The sequence below is a fragment of the Ursus maritimus genome, unplaced genomic scaffold (assembly GCF_017311325.1).
Source record: "Ursus maritimus isolate PB19 unplaced genomic scaffold, ASM1731132v1 scaffold_14, whole genome shotgun sequence".
Lineage (NCBI taxonomy): Eukaryota > Metazoa > Chordata > Mammalia > Carnivora > Ursidae > Ursus > Ursus maritimus.
This window is the reverse complement of record NW_024423786.1, coordinates 1,980,341-2,001,979: the sequence shown is the minus strand read 5'-3', so window position 1 is coordinate 2,001,979 and position 21,639 is coordinate 1,980,341. Positions and strand designations below refer to the sequence as shown.

Here is a 21,639-nt window from a genome sequence, read left to right as displayed (position 1 = left end):
CACTTGGTGCAAAGTTCTGGGTTCCAGGCTGCCTTTGAGTCTCGGCCAGTGGGTACCAAGGGAAACGAATGGGGAATTTATCATTGATTTGCTGGTACTGCAAGTTCTGGCTTTCTTCCCCAATCTGCCCTCGACCATTCAGTTTCGGAGTTCTCAGGTAGCTGTTCCATGCATTCTGCCCAGGGGTATTGCTTGCATTCAGTGGCAGAGACGGGGTGACAGGTGCTTACTCCATCTTGACTGGAACCCAGTTTACAGTCCCTTGTTAAAATCAGGAAGATGGCCCTAGCTTTTGGTCCAAAGAGATGCTGGGGAGTTACCTTCGCAAAAAACAAAGAACAGAGTTCCTATGATACATACACACACTGGAACACTACCCAGCTGTAAAAATGAGCAAGGATGATCTCTATGACCTGATATGGAATGACTTCTGGGAGATATTAAGTGAAAAAATAAAAAACTCATGGTTTTAAAGCATCTCCTCGCACATTGGCTATTAGTTGTAAGGAGAAAATAGTAACTATATAGTGGAGAAGTCAGACAGTATCTTGACCAGGTAAATAAAAACAACATTGCCAGTGAGGGGCAATGGACTTGATTCGCCCCCAGATGTCATGCCCCGAGAAGAACATAGCAGGGATGTAATATTCTAGCCAGAAGTGCATAACGTGGGTTTAATCCCAAGGAATCAACAATTGGATCTCAGAAGAGGAATATTTTGTTTAAAAAGAGGGAAGATTGTATTATTTTAAAATGTCAATGTTATAAAAGCCAAAAAATGTATGTAGAAATATTTCTAATGTAAGGAAACTGAAGAGACATATCGACAAAACGCAATACCTGATGGTAGACGGGTATGGAGAGGAAAAAAGGCTGTAAAGGGCATTATTAGGTCAACTGACAAAATTAGAATACTGAGAGTAGAATAAATGAAAGTATGAATCAATGTTAAAATTCCTAAAATTGTTAGTTACGCTGTGGCTATGTAAGAGAATATTCTTTTTATTCCACACACTCCAGTATTTAGGGGAAAAGGGCAACTTACTCGCATATGATTAGAATACAGTTCTGTATCTGTCTGCACGTGTGAATATATACATACCTACGGCCAGATGGATCCAGTGACTAAACAAATGCTAAATAAAGAGGCAACGCGTTAGCAGTAGGTGAATCTGTGTATTGATTATGCTGTTTTTACTTTTGTGACTTTTCTGTAAGCTTGAAAGTATTTCTGAGTTAGTTTTAAAAAGAACAGAGTTCCCTAAATTCTGTTCTGTTGTGGCCATTGTGATGTCGGTGTTGCAGGATCCCAGGCCTTTCTGCCGCCGCAGTCCAGGGCTAGCAGACTTGCCCAGTCTTTCCCAGCTTGGAGACTGGAGAGAAAAATCGTGTGTCATGCTTACAAATCAATGTCAATCTTTCAAGTTTGCAAAAACTTATAAAACATATATAGATCTGTATGCCAGCTCAGCACAGAATACTGAGGCTGTGTTCCTATTCTTGGATGCATTCTAGAAAAAAGAACGCAAAACCAGTGATTACATGGTAAGAAGAGACTTGTGCAAGATGAAAACAGTGACAGTCGGCTAAAACCACTGGAAGCCAAATCTGTTCAGATGCAGCTCTTTAGTTAGAAGTAATAAAACCTCTTTGTTTAAAGGGTGGTTAGGATGGTGTGGAAGGCACTGTCAGTGATATCACCGACAGATCAGCCGTCAGCCATATCTTCTCTGTGATGTTTGTTCCAGAATGTGCTGATTACATCCACCTGCTACTCTGTGCCTGAGGATTTTCTCTCAGCTCCGGTGGGGCAAGTCAGGAGTGCCAAGGAGTCAATCTGAGGATAAATACTTCAGATTCCCCACCATAGGGAACAACCCGGAGGCTGATCCACACTGTCTCTGAGTTTTCCAATGGGACTGAATACCAGTGGCCACGGTGGTAACCTGCCAGTTAATTCTTCCTCGTGGCCCTTTTCCTTTGCTGTCTCACTCTCTTCCCTTCTCTTAATGCCCCCGAGAACTACGTAAACTCAAATCCTGTCTCAGCGTCTATTTTTGGAGGAGCTCAGCCTAAGGCAGATGGTTACTTTTATTTATTGGAAACTTAATTGGAAAATGAGGCCAATTGGTGTGGAGGGAAAAGCTGGTGTGGAACACGAGTTAGTCCCTTAGCAGTCATGACAGGAACCGAAGCAGTGAGGCCACAGGACTTCAGGATGGCATGTCACCCTCTCACTCTCCAGTGACAGGAGGTCCTATCCGTTGGAGGATATTACCTTCCTGACCCCCTGCACGTGAACTGATCCACACTCCATTGTTCCAGAGTCTGGAGAACAGTGCTGGATGGCTGGAGGGACAGAGCAGGGTGAAACTGATGGCTGTTGTGCCATCTTGCCCCGTACCATGGAAAGTCTTTGGGAAGAACACAGTGAGAAAAGAATAAGGCAGACTTGGCATGAGAAGCAGTAAAAGGAGACACTTGTATGCCTCCCTCAACAGGAGCTTTAGAACCCATCATTTTTCCTTCTTGGCCTTGGTGGCCAGGAAGCTGAGCTAAATTCTGGAAATTTTTCTTAGCTTAGGTTTTCTGATAAAACTACCCCTTCCACTTATTACTAAGCATGTTTTTAGTTTCATTGCACCTATGCTTATTCTTTAAATTGTCACCATTCTTTTTGGAAATACAAACGATATATATGACATCTAAAAAACCAAAGTAGCAACTCTCCTTCAGGATATTACAATTTTAGTACAATTTCTCCAGGGAAGATTGAAATAACAACGGTAAAACAGACAAATTCAATTATACTGTATTTCTCTCTGTGGCTGATAGTCCTGGGATAAAACAGAAGTTGATTGTGTAGTTGCCACCAAAGCTTTTTGTTCCTTTCTCAACTTTTTATTTTGAGAAATTTGAAACAGTCGAAAGCAGAGTGCAATGAATACCTGCAGACTTACATTTAGATTCAATAATAGTTAACATGTTTCCATATTTTTACTGCCTCCCTCATGTGTACACATGAACACACATTTTCTTTTTCTGAAACCCTTAAAAATTAATTGCAGGCATGACACTTCAGCCCTAAATACTCAGCATGCCTCCTCTGAGAATTAAGATATTTCTTTACATAATTACAATACCATTACCACACCTTAAAAAAACACATTCATTCCATCACATTAAATAACATCCTGTCCATGTTCTGATTTCCCCAGTTGTCCGAAAAATGTCCTTACATGACTGTCGTTTTCAATCAGAATCCAATAGGCGCTCACATGTTTTATTTGGTTTTTACGTCTCTCTGATCTCTTTTCATTTAGGATGGCACCATTTTTCCCCCCATGGCACTAACTAACTTTTCTGGGTCTGCGGACAGTTCTCCTGTTTGAATGTCCACATTCGGAATCCGTCTGTTCCCTCATAGGGTCATTCGACTGGTTCCTCTCCCTTGTCTTCCCTATAAATTGGAAGTCTAGAGGCTTGATTAGACACAAGTTAATCACTTTGGTGATAGTAGGTGGGCAAGAGTCCTTCCTACTGTATTACGTAGAGAGAAAATACAGCTGATCCTTGAACAACATCGATTTGAATCTACTTATATGCAGATTTGTTTCAATAAATATAGTATACTACTATAAATAGATTTTCTCCTTCTTATGATTTAACATTTTCTTTTCTCTATTTTAATGTAACTATTTTAGTATATAATGCATATAGCATACAAAATATGTGTTAATCGACTCTTTATGTTGCTGGTAAGGCTTCCGGTCAAGAGGAGGCTATTAGTTAAGTTTTTGGAGAGTCCAAAGTTATACGTGGATTTTTGACTGCATGGGGGGTCGGCAAGCCTCACCCCTGCGTTGTTCAAGGGTCAACTGTCCTATAAAATTATCCCGTTTTTAATGATGATTATCTGGTTATAATGGTGACCATCCAATTTCCCTGCTGTAGGAGCATGTATTTTTCCTCATTGCAGTTAGTATTAGTATTGTGGTTGGTATTGAGAAATACACCGGTGCCACGTGGATTCCTGTTCTCCATAACCTTTCAGTCAGTGTTTTTAATATCCACTGATGATTTGCCTGACCCAATTACTACGGTAGGGGTTGCAAAATGATGAGTCGATGTCTCCTTCTAACATTCCTTCTACATTTATTATGTATTCAATCAATTACAGTCAATAACAACTTTTGATGTTTGAATTATTCCAAATGTGGCCATTGACTGCCCTTTTGGGCTGGCTTCTCTGTCTTTTGATATGACTCCCTTAAGTCTTTCAGAGCTCACTTGCCTTCCGGTATTACAAGATATCCTGAGTTCACCTCCCAGTTTTTGCGCTCCAAACCTGCAATCAGCTGTTTCTCTAAGGGAGCACAGCCACCTTCTAAGCCTCTGGCTGAAAGCACTGTTTCACTAATGTAGCAACTTCCAATTTTGCCTTCGCTTCGCTCCTCCAGGCCTGGGACTGCATATATTCTTTCTCCAGGGCTTAACATGGGCCTATTACCTAGAAGTCATTCAATAAAGCTCTGTTGAATGAATGAACAACGGACATCAGCCAGGGCAGTGCTTCTCAGTTCTGACTGCATATTCGAAGAATTGGAAGAGTTTGAAAAAATATTGATGCCCAGGCCCCATGCCCAAATATTCTGATTTAATTTGTCTGGCACAAAGAGACAATTTAGCCCCCTGGTTAAAAAATACAGACTTTGGGGCGCCTGGGTGGCGCAGTCGTTAAGCGTCTGCCTTTGGCTCAGGGCGTGATCCTGGTGTTATGGGATCGAGCCCCGCATCAGGCTCCTCCGCTGGGAGCCTGCTTCTTCCTCTCCCACTCCCCCTCCTTGTGTTCCCTCTCTCGCTGGCCGTCTCTCTCTCTGTCAAATAAATAAATAAAATCTTAAAAAAAAAATACAGACTTTGGGGCCGGACGATCTGGATTGAATCCCAGATTCAACATTTACCCTCTGTGTGACCTCTTTGGGTGGCTTCTGTTTCTGCTTTAGTCCATGAGGGTAATTAGAGTATCTACCTCACAGGCTCGCGTGAGAATTAAATAAAGTAACATATGCAAAGTGCACAGAACAGCTCCTAGCAGAGTCACGACCAGGAAACTGTTAGCTGTCCATTTGATTCTACATTTGTTAGTGAGGTAATTAATTTTTTGAAATACTACCCAGTGTGTTTTCTCTTTTTGATAACTCAGGTGTGTCCTTGCCAGCGTCTCTGCCTTTAGGACTGGGCCCCAGGCTGAATGAGAGAAAACAGAGGAGTGGTTTGAGAGGAATTCTTGCTGGGGATAAGGGAGGCAGAGAGATTCTCCGGTCCTGGGTGGAGGAAGGACAGATTCCTGGGTCCCCTAGAATTATCCAAGGAAGATGGTGAAAATGTGTCAGATGGGTTAAGGGGGACTGGATGCGGAAGGGACTTAGGGCTGGACTCTGGGGGAATCTCTCTGCCAAGAGCCCCACCTGCTCGGGTGCCATGTAGAGCTGAAATGGAGAAGGAGCGGCTCCCTCAGCTTGCTCAAGAAGGTCCCGTGTTACCTTGGAAGGAATGGGAGCGTCGCTACTACAGATTGCAAATACGTGCGTGTGCCAACTGGCTGCTGCAGGGGTAGGAGGTGAGGGGGTCCTGCACCAGAGGCTCAGAGCGGGGAAACATGCTAAGAGCAGAGGATAGAAGGAAGACACAGCCGAGTCTCAAAGAGCCAGTAGCTGGAATGAGAGCCAAAGTGGGGGATTTGTCAGAGAGAAGGCAGCTGAGCCCTCTGGGGGCAGCCCCTCCTCGCGGGATATCCGAGAATCCCGGGGGCTCACTGGAGCTAGAAAACACAGGAGTGGGTCTTTGGTATTTGGTTCATTACAGCTATCACCGAGACGTCTGCTCTCCAGGCTCACCTGGTCCCTCGAAAGGCAAGATTTCTGTGTGTTAAGCATCGACACAGGCGTCTTTTGCAAGCTCCTACGGCCACTATGTTGTCCTCTCCTCCTGGAGGCTTTTATGAGCAGGGAACAGGTTCCTGCCACTAGGTGTCACCTGCCACCACTGTCTCTCCCTGTCTCTGGAAACCTTTATTTCTGTCCCAAGATTGAGCCATTTCTGCCTCTTCCAAGCAAAGAACTCACCTCCATGCACTCTCCCTGTGGGCAATTCAGCTAATTCTCCTCATTAGTGTCAAACACAAAAGCTGAATTACATTGGGGGGGAAAGAAAGGGGAAGAGCTCTTTTTCCCCTAATAACTGCTTTATTGTGATAATAATCTACATACCATAAAATCAATCTTTTAAAAAATGTGTAATTCAGTGTGTTTTAGTATATTCACAGAGCTGTGCAACCATCACCACCATCTAATCTCAGAACATTTCTCCTTAAAAAGGAACCCTGTACCCTGAACCCATTAGCAGTCATTTCTTGTTCCTGATTCCCCCTGACAACCACAAATCTACTTTCTATCTCTATGCATTTGCCTTTTCTGCACATTTCATATAAATGGAATCATACAAGGTCTTTTGTGACAGCCTTCTTTTTCTTAGCATAATGTTTTCAAGGTTCATTTACGTGGTAGTTTCTGTTGTACGCCATTCCTTTCTATTGCCAAATAATATTCCATCGTATGAATGTACCACATTTCCTTTGTGCATTCATTAGTTGATAGGGATTTGGGTTATTTCTACTTTTAGGCTATTAAAAATCCCGCTGCTATGAACATTCATGTACAGGTGTTTGTGTGGACACGTATTTTCAATTCTCTTGGGTCTATACCTAGCAGTGGAATTGCTGGGTCCTATGACAACTCTGTTTAACCTTTTGAGGAGCTGCCAGATGGTTTCCTAAAGCAACTGCCCCATTTCACATTTTCACCAGCAAGGCACGAGGATCCCGTTTTGCCAACCCTTGTCAACACTTGCTATTTCTTTTCTGTATTGTAGCCATCCCCGGGGTGGTAAAGCATTACCTCATTATAGTTTTTTTTTTTTTTAACGGGGTATTTTATTTTAAAGATTTTATTTATTTGACAGAGATAGAGACAGCCAGCGAGAGAGGGAACACAAGCAGGGGGAGTGGGAGAGGAAGAAGCAGGCTCATAGCGGAGGAGCCTGATGTGGGGCTCGATCCCATAACGCTGGGATCACGCCCTGAGCCGAAGGCAGACGCTTAACCGCTGTGCCACCCAGGCGCCCTGAATTGTAGGAGTTCTTAATATATTCTAGATACAAGACTCTTATCAGATATGTGGTTTGCAAATATTTTCTCTCATCCTGTGGGTTGTCTTCATTTTCTGGATGGTGCCCTTTTGAAGCACAAAAGTTTTTAATTGCATTGTACAATTTCCGTACTTTTTCTTTTTTGTTTGTGCTCAGGTGTATCTAAGAAACCACTGCCCAATTCAGGACCACAAGATTTATGCCTGTGCTTTCTTCTGAGAGTTTTACAGTTTTAGCTCTTACGTTTAGCTTGTGGCTCTACTTTATTTTTGTGCATGGGTGACACACACTTGCATGTGGATGTCAACTATTCCTGCACATTTGTTGAAAAAGGGATCCTTTCCCCATTGAATTGTCTTGGCAGCCTTGTACCAGCCTGGAATGTCACGTGTATTCCACCGGTCTATATGCCTGTTATTGTGCCAGTACCACACGGTCTTGATTATGACAGCTTTGAAGGAAGTTTTGAAATTAGAAAGTCTGAGTCTTCTAATTTTGTTCTTTTTCAAGACTTTGGCATATTCTAGGTCTCTTGCATTCCCATATAAATTTTAGGATCAGCCTGTCAATTTTTCTGTGCAATATCTTACATTTCATTTAGGTTTTCAATTTCTTTTCATGATGTTTAGCAGTTTTCAGTGTACAAGTCCTGCACTTTTTAGGGCATGCTTATTCCTAAGCTTTTTATTCTTTTGGATACTATTAAACTAGAATCATTTTCTTAATTTCATTTTCAGATTGTTTATCGTGAGTGTATAGAAATACAATTTTTTTTGTATATTGATCTTGCATCCTGCAACCTTGCTGAATTCATTTATTAGCTCTAAAAGCTTTTTTGGTGTATGGATTCTTTAGAATTTTTCTAAATAAAAGATCATGTCATATGCAATTATTTATTCTTTTCTGATCTGGATGCTTTTTATTTATTTTTCTTTCCTAATTGCCCTCATTGGAACCTCCAGTACAATGTTGAATAGAAGAGGCAAAAATAGAAATTCTTGTCTTGTTCCTGATTTTAGGGGGAAAGCTTTCAGTCCTTGACCCCTAAGTATGATGTTAGCTGTGGGGTTTTCACAGATGCCCCTTATCAGGTTGTGGAAGTTCCCTTCCCTTTCTAGTTTGTTGGGTGTTACCAACATGGAAGGGTGTTGGATTCTGACTCATCCTTTTTCTGCGTGTATTGAAATGATCGACCTGTTTTTTGTCCTTCATTCTACAAGTACAGTGTATTGCATTGGTTAATTTTCATATGGTTTAATCAACTTTGCATTCTTCGGATAAACCCTGCTTGACATGGTATATAATTTTTTTGGTATGTTGCTGGATTCAGTTTGCTTGTATTTTGTTGAGGATTTTTGCACAAGGGGTATTGACCTGTAGTTGTCTTGCAATGTCTTTGTCTAGTTTTGGTATCAGAATGAATCGGAAAATGAGCTCTGATGTTTTCGAAACATAATGTTGGCTTCCTCATCCTGTTGGAGGTGGAGAAAGAGGTTTTGTTTTCTTTTTTTGTCCCCCCCACCCCACCCTCTGAGTCCCAGGATTCTGTCAAGAACTGTGCACCGTCTGAGATTTTACACGGTAGCTTGTTACAGTTTTGTGGATACTGAGAGATGATGTGAAACTCCCAGGTCTGAGATGAAGAACAATGTCATTCACAGCAAGAGCAGTCGCCCGTGCACCAGCATCGGTTATTTGAGACCCAGTTCCCACAGGGCAACATGAAGAGTGACAGGTGACACCTGTACAGTCAGTGGGCTGCATTATAGTAGAGGAACCCTGAGCTTAGGGACCCCGAAACTTTTTTTTTAAGATTTATTTATTTATTTGGGGGGGTGGGGCAGATGTACAGTGGGAGGGAGACAGTAGACTTCCCACTGAGCATGGAGCCTGATGCAGTGCTCGATCCCACGACCCTGAGATCATGAACTGAGCCGGAATCAAGAGTTGGGTGCCTAACTGACTGAGCCACCCGGGGGCCCCAGGACCCTGAATCTTTTATCATGGCCAGTAAGCACGCCTGCCTTTTGCTATGGAGGGAGACACCGTTTCAGTCTTCTGGGCTGTATGTGATACAAACATGCTTAAAAAGATAGCCCAGGACAAAGACAGTCAGTGTTTCTGCTCACAAGACATGCAGAAATGCCTGAGACTCATGGAGAATTATCTCCCAATAGATATACTTGTTAATATTTTCCTCCATACCCTCCAGTTATTCCACCATTATATGTACTATTATTTATACATTTTAAGTTTAGTTTTTGTTTTATCAGTTGTACATGCACATGACATACGTAGAGTCAAACAGGCATGTTCCTTCAAAACAGTCATCTCCTCCCCTCCTCGCCATTTACTGCTCCTCTTTCAGCTGTGGCTGAGTCTGCTGGCATTGAGCACTGTATTCGTAAATAACATTTTTTATACTACTGCCACTTCTTGATTTCTCGGATGAAGGTATGGACTCTTGGTGTCCACTGTGGAAAATGTGGTTTCACCTTTCTTTCACATCCCTACATCTGCCTACTTTCTGGTTTCCCATTTTCCCAGGATAGTTCAGGTGTCATTTTGGTCAGCTCAAGATTTAATATTTACATTATTAGACGTTATTCTTATAAAAGCTAGTCACAGATGAGCCAGCCTTGTGCCACACTTTTCCTTTCCTGTGCAACTTCCTGTTTTCTCAAAGTCAGCTGTTCGATTTTGTTAGTTTTCATGTCTAAATGTTTAGATCTTTCAAAACATTAAGATTTGATGAGTTTTCTCTGCTGGAGGTCTTCTCCTGCAGAGCCTTTAGAGTCGCTCCATTCTGTGCTGGTGGCTGTTCAGGCCTGCCATGCAGACGGCCACTCTTAGGTCTCCTCTCAACATCTTCCTGGGAATTTCTTCCTCTCTATTGTGTTTGATCCTGTTCTCTGGATCCCTGGACTCTTTTTTTGGTTTACATGTCCATTTTTGGTGAATCATGTCCTAATAAAAGGGCACAGAGGAGATACAGGTTTTGAGACATTGCTTGGCTGAGTCTGTGCCCTCGCGCTTAACGAATAGTTCAGCAGGTATAGAAGTGTAAGTGGAAAATAATTTCCCCACAGAATCTTTGAAGGCATTTGCTTCATTTTCTTCTAGCTTCCAAGGTCATGGTTCAGAACCGGATGCCATTCTGATTCTTGACACTTTGTACGAAAATTTTTCCCTCTCTCTCTGGAAGCTTTTGGGATCTTCCATTTGTCCCCAGTGTTCTGTAATGTCACAGTGATGTGCTTTAGTTTGGGTTTGTTTTTATCCCTGTGTATCCTTCACATGGTGTATCCTTGCAATCTGGTGACTTCAGTTCCGGGAAAATTTCTGAATTTATTTCACAGATGATTTATTCCTCCCCATTTTCTCTGCTCTTTTTTTACCGGAACTCCTCTTATTCAAACGTTGAAACTTTTGGACTTGTTTTCTCTCTCACTTCCCATCATATTGCTTTTTGCTCTGCTTTCTGAGAAGTTCCTCCCACTATACCCTCCAAATTTCCTATTGTATATTTAATTTATGCTACCATATTTTTAATTTCCAAGAACTTCTTTAAATATGCTTTTTTTCTTCCATTGATGACAATGGGTTCTCTTATGTCTCTGAGTAGACTTCTCCTGTTATAGTTTGTTTCCTCCAAGTAGCTTTTCTTTATTTGTTTTGATTTTTGTCTCTGATATACATACTTTCCTCAAATCTCTGATAGTCTCTAGCTGTTTGTTCGTCTTTAAGAGTGGGATGCCATGGAAGCAAGCTTTCTTTGTGAGGTTCTCCACAAGGTGATTTGGTTTTGCCTTATTTCAGGGCTGGTCAGGTCCCCAAAGACGAGTCTTCCAGTCCTCTGACTGGAGGATACGGTTGCCCACATTCTGGGAGCCAGGGAAGGAAGAAAGGTGCAGATCTCAATATTCTGTGTGCAGTTGTTCACCTACTCTGCCTGCTTTAGTACTGAGTGTCTCCACGAGGGGAGAGGAGGGGCTCCGAGTCACTACTGAGAGTGCGGCAGGAGATTCAGGTCTTCCTTCCTTTCACCCAGCATCACCTTCATTCCCTCTCCAGAAGTACCTGCTGTTGCCGGTTCCTGAGGCTGCCTGGGGGGGGTCTGTGCTACAAATCTGGGGGTTTTGTTTGTTTGCTTGCTTGCTTTTCCTGTGGCCAGTTCAGGATCGAACTTTCTCAGGTCTGGTTAGTTACTACTCATTCATCTGCCCTCCAGCTTCCAAAATTTGGTTGCTGTTGCCTTCCCTCTTCTTTCCTTTGTCCAACTGGGGTTATTCCTTTTATTGTCATCTTAGTGGGGCTTGGGGAGAAACTAGAGGTGTTCAAACTAGCATTTTAACCAAAAACAAATTATCATATTTATTACATGTTTACATATCTGTCTTTCGCATCACATGTTGGGCAGCTCGATGTCATCCCAAATGTTCATCAAAAGTTATGTTTCGATCACCTTTTTACTGAATTAACTAAATAGATTATAAGAGATTAATTTCTTGATTGTGGTTTTCTGACTAAATAAATGCGATGACTAGGTTTGTGTCACATGAGGAGAGAAAATTCAGTGCCTGTTTTTAGGTCTGATGCTGAGGTTGCTTGTTCATAACAGGCATGTTATTATACAATTGCTCCATTTTTCATAAAACCCCAGTGATGATTCATTCAGCTAATCCCAGAAAATCCATCATGTTAGAACCAAATAATTAAAATGGACTTTGAGAGCTCATATGGTAAATCCCTTTCCCTCTGGCTGAAAACATCGTTCGTCCACTACAGCACCAAGAAAAGACGTTTCTCATAGTATGAGTGTTGACATGTTTGAAAAGCTGGAGGATATCAGTTCTCTAACTCAATATTATACGAGGAAAGATAAGGTAAAGACACAAAACGAAACAGGGTATCTTCCAGGTCCTTAGACACTAATTACCACCCCTCCCTCTGGATGTCCTGAGGCTACCTTTTGTAATTCTCTGTCCTTCTCTTCTGGTGGAGAGAAAGCCAAAAGCCAGAGGATGGAGAGGAGGTGTGTGATTACAGCTGGAGGAGAGCCCTGGTGATGTGTGGGTCCAGGAGCTGGGATTGCTCTCTTGACTGCTTGTGTCCCTCCTTACACACACAGCGTGAACCCGGAGGGCACTTATCAGATCTCCTTCCTGAGCCAGGTTTCTCGCTACCATGATAGATTCCTTTACACAAGCATGTGATGTTTAATATAAAAGATATTAAAACAATTTTTAAAAAACCTCTTTGGAAAGTCCTCTGAAGAAAGAGAGGGAAAGGAAAATTAAAGCTTTTTATTATGGGAATGTTCAAGTATTGAAATAACGCCCCGATGCATCCATTATCCAGCTTTAGCAATTATCAACATTTTACTAATGCTGTAAAATTTGCTCTTGCCCCCCTCACCCCATTGACTTTTTAAAAAGTATTTGCTGGAGTAGATGAAAGCGAATTTCGGACAGCATATCATTGTCACCCATAAATACTTCTAAATGCTCTCTAATTGTTCACGCTCTTTTTTTCTTTCTCCTTTATACAAAATCACACTGCCATCATTATATAACCTGACAATGAACAATTCCCTACTATCCTCTAATACTCCGGTCCATATTAAAATTCTCCAGACTATCTGAAAAATATCTTTTTACAGAAGATTTGTCTGAATCAAGAGCCAAATAAGGTCCACTCATTGCATTTGGTTCATTTATCTCCTGTCTCTTTTAGCTCGTAATGATAACTTCATTCTTTAACTTCCATACAATGATGTGCATTAAAAATGAAGGTGGGCTTATCAAAGGCTTGGCTTTGCTGCAGTGTCAGCTTTATTTTCTTCTGGCACCCTTCCAAAGTTTTAAGTGCTCTTGAGGCATGCGTTTCATGGATATGTACTGGCCTAGTGCTTCTATTAGTGAGGTTAGAATTGAACAGTTAGTCATTTTAATATAACCGCATTCTGCCTTATTTACTGGTGCAACTAATCAAGCTTTGCAGAGTTGCTTATTAGCTTTGCGCATATTTAAACGTTTCCCTGTTACGTTAAAAATGATAAATCCATACTGTATATTGCAAAGATGGTACAATTTGATACTTGGAAACTAAGTAGGGTAATAAATATATGCATTAGGTATTATTTTAGAAATGCTTTCAAGCAATTTATTTGAAGTGGGGGTAGTGGAGAAGGAATAGGCGTGCTCTCTGAGGGCGGGATCTTTTGGTCAATAAAGATGGCGATAAAACCCAGCACTGCTGGTCAGACCTCTACTTCCACCTGTTCATGTCGTCACAGGGCTAGGCTTGCTTCTCCCGTTTCTCTCCTCCTCCTGTTCAGCTCAGAGTTGTTGAGCGCCTGCTATATGCCAGACACATTATACACTAGACCTCATTTAGCTTGTACAGTAGCCTGGGGAGATAGCAGCTCCCTTTTGCAGACGTGAAAACCCAAGTTCAGAACTTCGGTGAGCAGCTCAGGGTCACTGAACTCTGAAGGCCGGGCTTTTGCCAGGGCTCACCTGGCTCTCAGGATTATTCTTTGTGGCTGGGTCAATTAAAGGGGGGATTAAATTCAATGTGGAGGGAGGTTATAAAGCATTTAAAATTGGATCAATACCTGCTCCGTGGAATCCCCCGCAGACATAGAGCTTGCCATCCACTGCTCCTGCATTGGTAGAATTGGTTCGAAGGGAGAGCAGGGGACTTGGCATAGGTGGGCCCTCTCTCCAGAAGTCCCCGTCAGGGTTATAGATCTCCACCACATCAAGGCACTTTCGAACCTGGCCTTGGTCTCGCCCTACACAGCCAATTCCACCTGCAGAGAATGGTACACAGAAATGAGACGATCAAGGACTGCAATTTCCCTGTGGCTCGCACCCCCTTCCTCCTACAGTCTGTACCACACATCTATGGGCCCCTGACTTTTCTCTGTCTTGCCTGGTGCTACTTCTCAGATAATTTCTAAGCAATGGTGATGTCTGCTCCGTACTCCATAGCCCAGTTTAATATCCTTGTTTTAGAGTGTTCTGTGTGTGCTTATGCATGAAGCTGATTCCGCTGCAGGCTTTATGTCCTACAACATCCAAAGCTGGTTCACACCATGAGCAACCCCTTTAGGATTAGAATTTCAGGTTTGCATGCGAGGGCACCTCGACTCTGACAACTGTCTTTCAGTTGATCGTTGGCAAGGTTCACTGACCTGCCAGCAGGGATGGGTCCTTGCTGTTCCTCATCAATGGAAGCCTGTCTTTTCTTCTCTTCTTAAGTTGCATGGACTTTTCCCCATTAGGGAAGGGCCATTTGTTGATAAAGTTCAGGTTTGGGGTCAAAGAAAGGCTCCAAACCCAAATGCCCAGTGCATCTCCCATTTTTGGATGATACAGTTCATTCAACAGACATTCACTGGTTGCCCGCTTTATCAAGGCAATGTGCTAAGTGATAAGAAACTTAGGAAGATGAATAAGGCATGTTTTCTTCTGTTAAGAAATTAATGTGGTGGAAAAAGGGTCATGTATGCAAATAAATAGGTAGACAACATGGAGACAGGTAACTGAAAAGAGATACCTATTAGACTCAGAAGGCCAAAGACTGTAACGAGTAACAGTGGTGATGGCAGAGGACTTTGGAGGATATCTTATTTTTGTTTTTCTCCTCTTTGCTGATGGAGCCCGGCCCGTTTCCTGTCTCAGTATGGATCCAGGGACTGAGGCTATCAACTCAGGAAGCTCTTAGCTGCTTTCTCTTTTATCCGACTGAATAAATTATTTAGCCCATTACAGTGCCAAGTCTGAGCCACAGCGTTTCCGAGGAGGGGAACACGCTGGCCTTGGTTAACTGCACGGCTCTGCTGTTCACGGCCCTCTTTCACTGTGGCACTGTGGTAGCCAGAGGTTTCTTAGTCCAACAAAAAGTGGAATTTCCTATTTGTGGGGCAAGACAGCCTTAAAGAAGAGGATTTATCACCAGCAGCTAAACCTGGCAACTCCCCATCAGGTAAGAACGAGATGCTTTAGTTACCTGCTCCCCAAGACCCAGGAGAGATATGACTAGGCCGGATGATATTACAACCACTTCGGAAGGCCTTTTAACAAGAGGACGCAAACAGTTTAAATGCAAGTCACTGGAAGTCAGGCTGGGGCACGCCGAGCAACCAGCATCCTGAACATAACTTAGAAGTTTCAATAAAAGCCCATTAGAAAAGCTTCCCCAACATAATGCATATAAAGAATGGGTATTATTCTCTTTGGTTTTGAAATAATTAGAGCGCTTGCCATTTTTGTTTCTCTGTGTAAGTGTATTTAATTATAATGTTCAGCCCTTCCTCTGCTCTTTGAAACATGTGCCCTTTCTGTTTGGTTGGCAGACAGCGCACACGCTCCGCTCCAGGGTGCCATGGCTGGCGGGGCATTGTCCCTGCTTCTGACCATTGACGCCTGAGTGCGTTCTCCGTCTCGCTGGGATGTAATCCCACCGTCAAGTACACTTAGAGCGTCACTCTGTAACAGCAGACTAATGAGCTTAAACTGAAGGTGAACCCTGATTAGATAAATAATCAAACAAAAGCGTGATCTTTATTAATAAGTCAGCAGCAGCACTACAAGACAACTCTTTTGATGAGAGAAATCTAGGGTAGGATCAGTACATCTTTAGAATTTCAATGAGATACCGCCATATCTTTAATTTATGTGCTATCAGAACCTCTCAGCCTGACTTTTCTTTATCAAAACAGGCCAATGAATACAAATCATCTTTGCGAGTTGTGCCCAAATCAACCTCGAATGCAAACTATATACCTTAGGGTTTTTTTGGTAGTGGGGGAGGGGAGGGAGAAAATGATAGGACAATGCCTCCCTCTCCTCGTTTTTGTTTCTACAAAGATGAAGACCCGCTCTTCTTGTGTTCGGCTGCTATAGATTCTTTCCCTTCTGTGGGTGCGCACACGCGAAGCCTGTCCGGGAGCTGACTGAGGGCAGAGGTGAGCCACCCTCCTAGGACTCCCTGTCCGCAGCACCCTGCCGACAGCGGTGTGCGCTCCCTGCTCCTGCCTACTGGGTTGCCTTCGGGTGGCAGGCTTACTCTATTCTGCCCTGGGCTGGATCCAAAAGAAGGGGATTGTGACAAGCTCCCAAAGTTACTTGCATTGCTAAAGAAGCTTTTGAGACAAGCTTTAGTAAATATCTTTACTGTCGTAGGCTCCCTTGTGACACAGAAGAAGCAGGTGGGTTTTTGGAAACAGACAGATCCTGGTTCATGTGCTTGTGTCACCATTTACTAACGTGGGTCCATATAATGTCTCTAAGCCTCAATTTTCTCATCTGCAAATTAAGGATAATGATGCCAATTTCATAAGTTGTGGCGAAGAGTAAGTATTACGTAACTAACGGGGGAGAAGGGCATTACTGTGGGAATTTCTTTATTCTCATGTACTGCTCGTGGTTAGCACGTTGCTGGTACTCAGTCATGTTAATTCTTTTTCCTCCATGTTCTAGTATGTATCTTACACGTTTCTTTTGTCAAAACAAAAAAGCAATGACTGGCTTCCCAGAATGTGACAAACTCTGCATCCAGAGAGCTGGAAACTCACTTCCTGTCAGTTTATAAAGGTCATCTTCTTAAGGATATAGGAATCTCCGCCCAGGTATTGGGAGAAATTGTTGGTGGGAGTCTGTTGTTGGGCTCATCTCTTCCCCAGAGCTGGCCTGCCTAAAGAATCACTGACTTCTTTTAACCTGGGCTGGACCTAACCCAGCAGGACACAGGTCAACACTCTGCTAATATTTCTCTGAAGTGCCCTTGTGAGAACAAATATATTCCACAGCTGAAAAATGTAGACACACAGGATATAAATCCTTGAAGATGAGGTATGCATCGTTATATTCTCTGAGCTGCTAAGTGTGTCTTTTTTCTAAGGGATCTTAATACTGTTTATTGACTATTAATCTTTGGCATATTTATCTCCTGAATAAACAAAATGATTTGCAGAAAGCCTCATTTTGTGGTCCTTTCCATATTTACCCAAGAACTAATAGAGAAAGAGAGTGATAAAAAAAAAAAAGGATCAGGTCTATGAATTAGGATAAACTAGTTGCAGATAACACATTCTACTCTTTTATGATGTCTTAAAACATATATTATGTTATCTCTGCCTTAGTGAGTTGAAGATACCAAATGTAATTAAACATCTTCTTAAGGATTCAGGGGTAACGATATGACCTGTTGTCATAATAAGCCACAGATACGTAGGTGACTCCATACATCAGGCTTCATGAAAACAGACTTAAGATTTACTTTCTTGAACAAATCCTTGCTATTGGTGTGGCTTTTAGCAATTTATCTCTTCTCATAGCAAAAACATATAGAATGTATAGTACTTTAAACTTCTAGTTAATTTTAAGCAGTGTGAAAGTATATTTTGGATATCCCCTTTGTGTTTGTACTAGGTATCAGAGAATAACATGTTTAAGATTTTTTTTTTTGTCCTTGAGACACAATCTACTGGAAACCAAAGGCAAATATGAAACCATAAGTAATATAGCACTATGATTATACATGGATTGAATAAAGCAGAATTTCTAACTAACGGTCATAATGAGATGTGGGACTGCCAACTCTCCGTGAACTTTTAGGATATCAACGATAAAAATTACTATAGCTAGTCGCAATTTGGGAGCCATAGGCAAACTTTGGTTTTTTAAAGTTCAGGGTTCCCTGTTGAGAGTGCCAGATAATCAAGGTTCGAACCCTTCATATGGGGGTGACTGGGTGGCTCAGTTGGTTAAGCGGCGGACTCTTGATTTCTGCTCAAGTTGTAACATCAGGGTCATGAGATTGAGCCCCACATTGGCCTCTGTGCTCAGCGGGGAGTCTGTTTGAGATTCTCTCCCTTTCCCTTTGCCCCTCCTCCTGCTGGCTCTCCCTCTCTATCTCTCTTTTAAACACATAAGTAAATCTTTAAAAAAATCCTTTGTATGATTAACTGGAAATACATTTCATGGACACCCACAACAAAAAGATGATGAGCCATTCACTCCAGTTGTAAGCCACCTCAGTTGATGAATCTCTAAATCCAAGCCTTTTTTCAGAGAAAGATGGCACGAAGAATACCTTGTCTGATGTCTTTGGCCATTGTAAACACATAGCGCTTTTTTTTGTCCAGCATGAACTTAAGAAATGTCTATCTAAGTCCACAACACCTCTGGGATTCGATCAAACCACACCCAACATTCTGTTCTGATAACTTATGAATGCTAGCATACTTTTTTTTAAATTTTATTTATTTATTTGAGAGAGAGAGCGACCATGAGAGAGAGAGCACAAGCTGGTGGGGGCAGAGGCAGAGGGAGAAGCATGTTTCCTGCTGAGCAGGGAGCCTGATGTGGGGCTCGATCTCAGGACCCTGAGATCATGACTTGAGCCGAAGGTGGACGCTTAACTGACTGAGCCACCCAGGTGCCCAGGGCCAGGATACTTTGACCGAATGAGCTTGTGGTCCTCCTGGAGTACCTGACTGTACAGTGCTGTCCAGGGAAGGGAGTTTGCCTCATTCAGCTCTGCCTCTCTTCTAAGAGCTGGCCCCGGGGCCTGGCTTATGTGATACACACTCAGTAAGTATTCTGGGCATGTGATCCCTCCACCTCTTCGCTGTTCTCACCATTATTTGTATTTCTCAAAGTGTAGTCCTACAATGACTCATACCAGAACTGCCTGGATGCTTCCTACAATTCAGATTCCTAAGTCCCACTTCAGACCTCCTAGCTCAGATTTTGCCGGGGGGTGAGGGCCAGGGAGCTGCCATTTTAATAAGCAACTGAGGTAATTTGAGAAACACTTACATTAACTTTTAAAAAGGTGCTTAGAGTTCCAAAGAAAGCTAAAGGCAAAATCTCACCATAATGAAACTTGCTTCTTTCATCTCATACAATCATTCACCTCTAGAGAGATTTTCAAGTGCATTTACTCCAGTGACTGGAACCTTCAGGGTGACTTCCTCTACGTCACCCGCAGTGGCTCTCCAGCTGGGAGGCAGACCGCAGTGTGACTGCTTCGGGAAGCCCTCGAGGCCTAGAGCGGTCTCCTGGAGAAAGTGACACCAATGGTTTGGGACATCAGCTGTGCGGGAAGACTTCTTCTTAGCTGGCTCCCCGGACAGGGAAAGGAAAAGTCCTACTTTAAAAAAATTACCCACGATACTTGTAACTCTGATTATTTTTATGGCTTTTTAGGGGGTGGAAGAACAGGACAGGCAACAGAGATGAGAGAAGTCAGTTCAGCGAACCAGTATTTACCAAGCTCCTCTCGCAGAAGCCAGGCCCTGGGCTGGCTCTCGGAAGGCATGCGGACACCAAAGACGCAAGGTCTCTCCCCTTAAGCCGTCCGAGTATAGCGTGAGGAGGGCGGCAACCGACCCAGAGTAGCATGGGCAGGGGACCAGTGCAATGAACCCTGACCTAGTGGTCACACAACCAACCACCAAGGGCATTTTCTGCCAGACACTGAAGGATGTGTAGGAGTTAGCGAAACAGAGGCGGAGGCATTAAAAGCAGAGGCAGGAGAGTAAGCCCAGGCACAGGACGGAGGTGTGTTCAGAAGTGACTGTCAGTTCCCGTGGCTGGAATTTGGGTTTTGCAGGGTTGGGGGGAAGAGGCTGGAGGAGACGAGGTTGCATAGGCAGGCTGGGGCCAGGCTGGGAAGGTCTGAACATTTCCACAAACAGATGCTGGTGCTCACTTTCTATATTTGATTTTCCTGACCCACCTAGCTGAAGCAACTTCTGAATACAATTTGACTTTTGAATAACACTTGCCAGAAATCCATATTTATGAGAATCCATTGTCACTTCAGAAGCAAGCATAATTAATTCAAAAACATAACTAATAGTAGGAGATCTAAAATGCTTACTAGTTTATTTCACAAAGGCTTTTTCTTTTTTCCAAAGAGAATCCCTGGTACCATATTTAAAATCAATTTTTTGTAATACAGACACTCAACAAGAGCTCACGGCTAGGGTGTAAGGAGTTGGAGCCCAGAAGTTATGATTTTTCTCAAAACTTTACTAATAGGAGTCTGCATTTAATTCATCTCCTACATTATTACTCATAAAAATATGATTTTAAACCTTGAAAACCAGGAGTTAACATTTTCTCACAGTAATAGGATATATTACCCTAAATTTTTTAGGCTGCCTGTTTAGAGGACATTTTTTGGAAGATTAGGATATATTTGGGTTAAAGTAGCTTAGCTATCTCTTATAATGAGCTTTTGCAGTACAAATGACAGAAGATTGTTCTTCAAAAAGAAAGCATTTAAAAACACATGGCTTTCAACAGTACCCTCTGGTCTCTTCCCAGAGAGTTTCAGTTGGTTCTGACATTGAGCCCATGGCCCACTCTTCCCGCACGTCCCAATGAAAATGGCTGCCCTCCTGAGAAAGCCCTCAGAAAAAGAGGCAAAATGAAAATCAGCCAGTTTTAAATACCTGGGTTTTCAATAGGGTGTCATTTACTCATAAGGCTTATATAGACTCTTTAAATTATTTTACGCTCTCCAGGAAGTTATGCAATAAATAGAAGGGCCAACTACAGTGTGAAAAACTGATAAAATACACACGTAACTGAGTGAACAGTGGAGTCACTTACGTAAACAATCTAGCTGTATGTTTTCCCGTATTTTTATGTTAAGAAGGCAATTGATAGATTTCCAGGAAAAACTATCCAATATCTGACGAATAGGCCTCTTGGCTAGTTTGCCATAATCCCAGGAGCTGTTTTCAACTAAATTCAAGGTATTATCCGTGGCAAGACCCTTTTCAAAGACATTTCCGCAGAAATTTAGCACAGTTGTTAACGGAAGCCAAATTTCTAACATCTTGATGACTCGTATCAAACCTTGAGGGTCAGCTGCGCCCACGGTGTCCAATAGTTCAAATGGAAAGAAGACATTCCGGACAATATTTTCCGAGAGTCCCTCACGTGAAAACGTGTACCGGCTCTACACAGAAAAGCAGGTTGTGTGAATGTGCCACATGTCGTTGGTGCATGTTTACAATGGGAGGGAATGAACATACTCAAAGGGCTTTAGAAAGAGCGGTAGAACTGGACACACAGCCACTGGGCATCTTAAACTGAGTTCACCCACCCCCAGCCCACCCCAGAAGCATTTACTCCATGGGGCATCCTTCGACCGAGGAGACCATCAGAACAACGTTCTACTACAACCACTGTCACGCTCTTCTTTGTGTAATCTTATTCTTTACCCCTTTGATCAGATTTTTTTCTCTTTACTGGTTTACCAAGGGTTGATGACCGTCCTAACTTTTTAATTTGCCTCTCCTAACTATTGCCTGTGCAGCTAACTTGAAGCATGGTATGGAGATATGTCAAACCGATGTTACCAACAATGACACAATGCAAAAATGAAAAAAAAAAAAAT

The 21,639-nt window shown here is 42.6% G+C and overlaps 1 protein-coding gene across 1 annotated transcript in view; it reads right to left on the bottom strand.

Moving 5' to 3' along the window:
- Positions 1-21,639, bottom strand: part of KBTBD12 (kelch repeat and BTB domain containing 12) — a 69,261-nt gene that overhangs the window by 13,211 nt on the left and 34,411 nt on the right. The window contains exon 5 of the mRNA XM_008697813.2: positions 13,829-14,026. Coding sequence (XP_008696035.1) covers positions 13,829-14,026 — 198 coding nt within the window. The remainder of the gene's footprint in view (positions 1-13,828; positions 14,027-21,639) is intronic.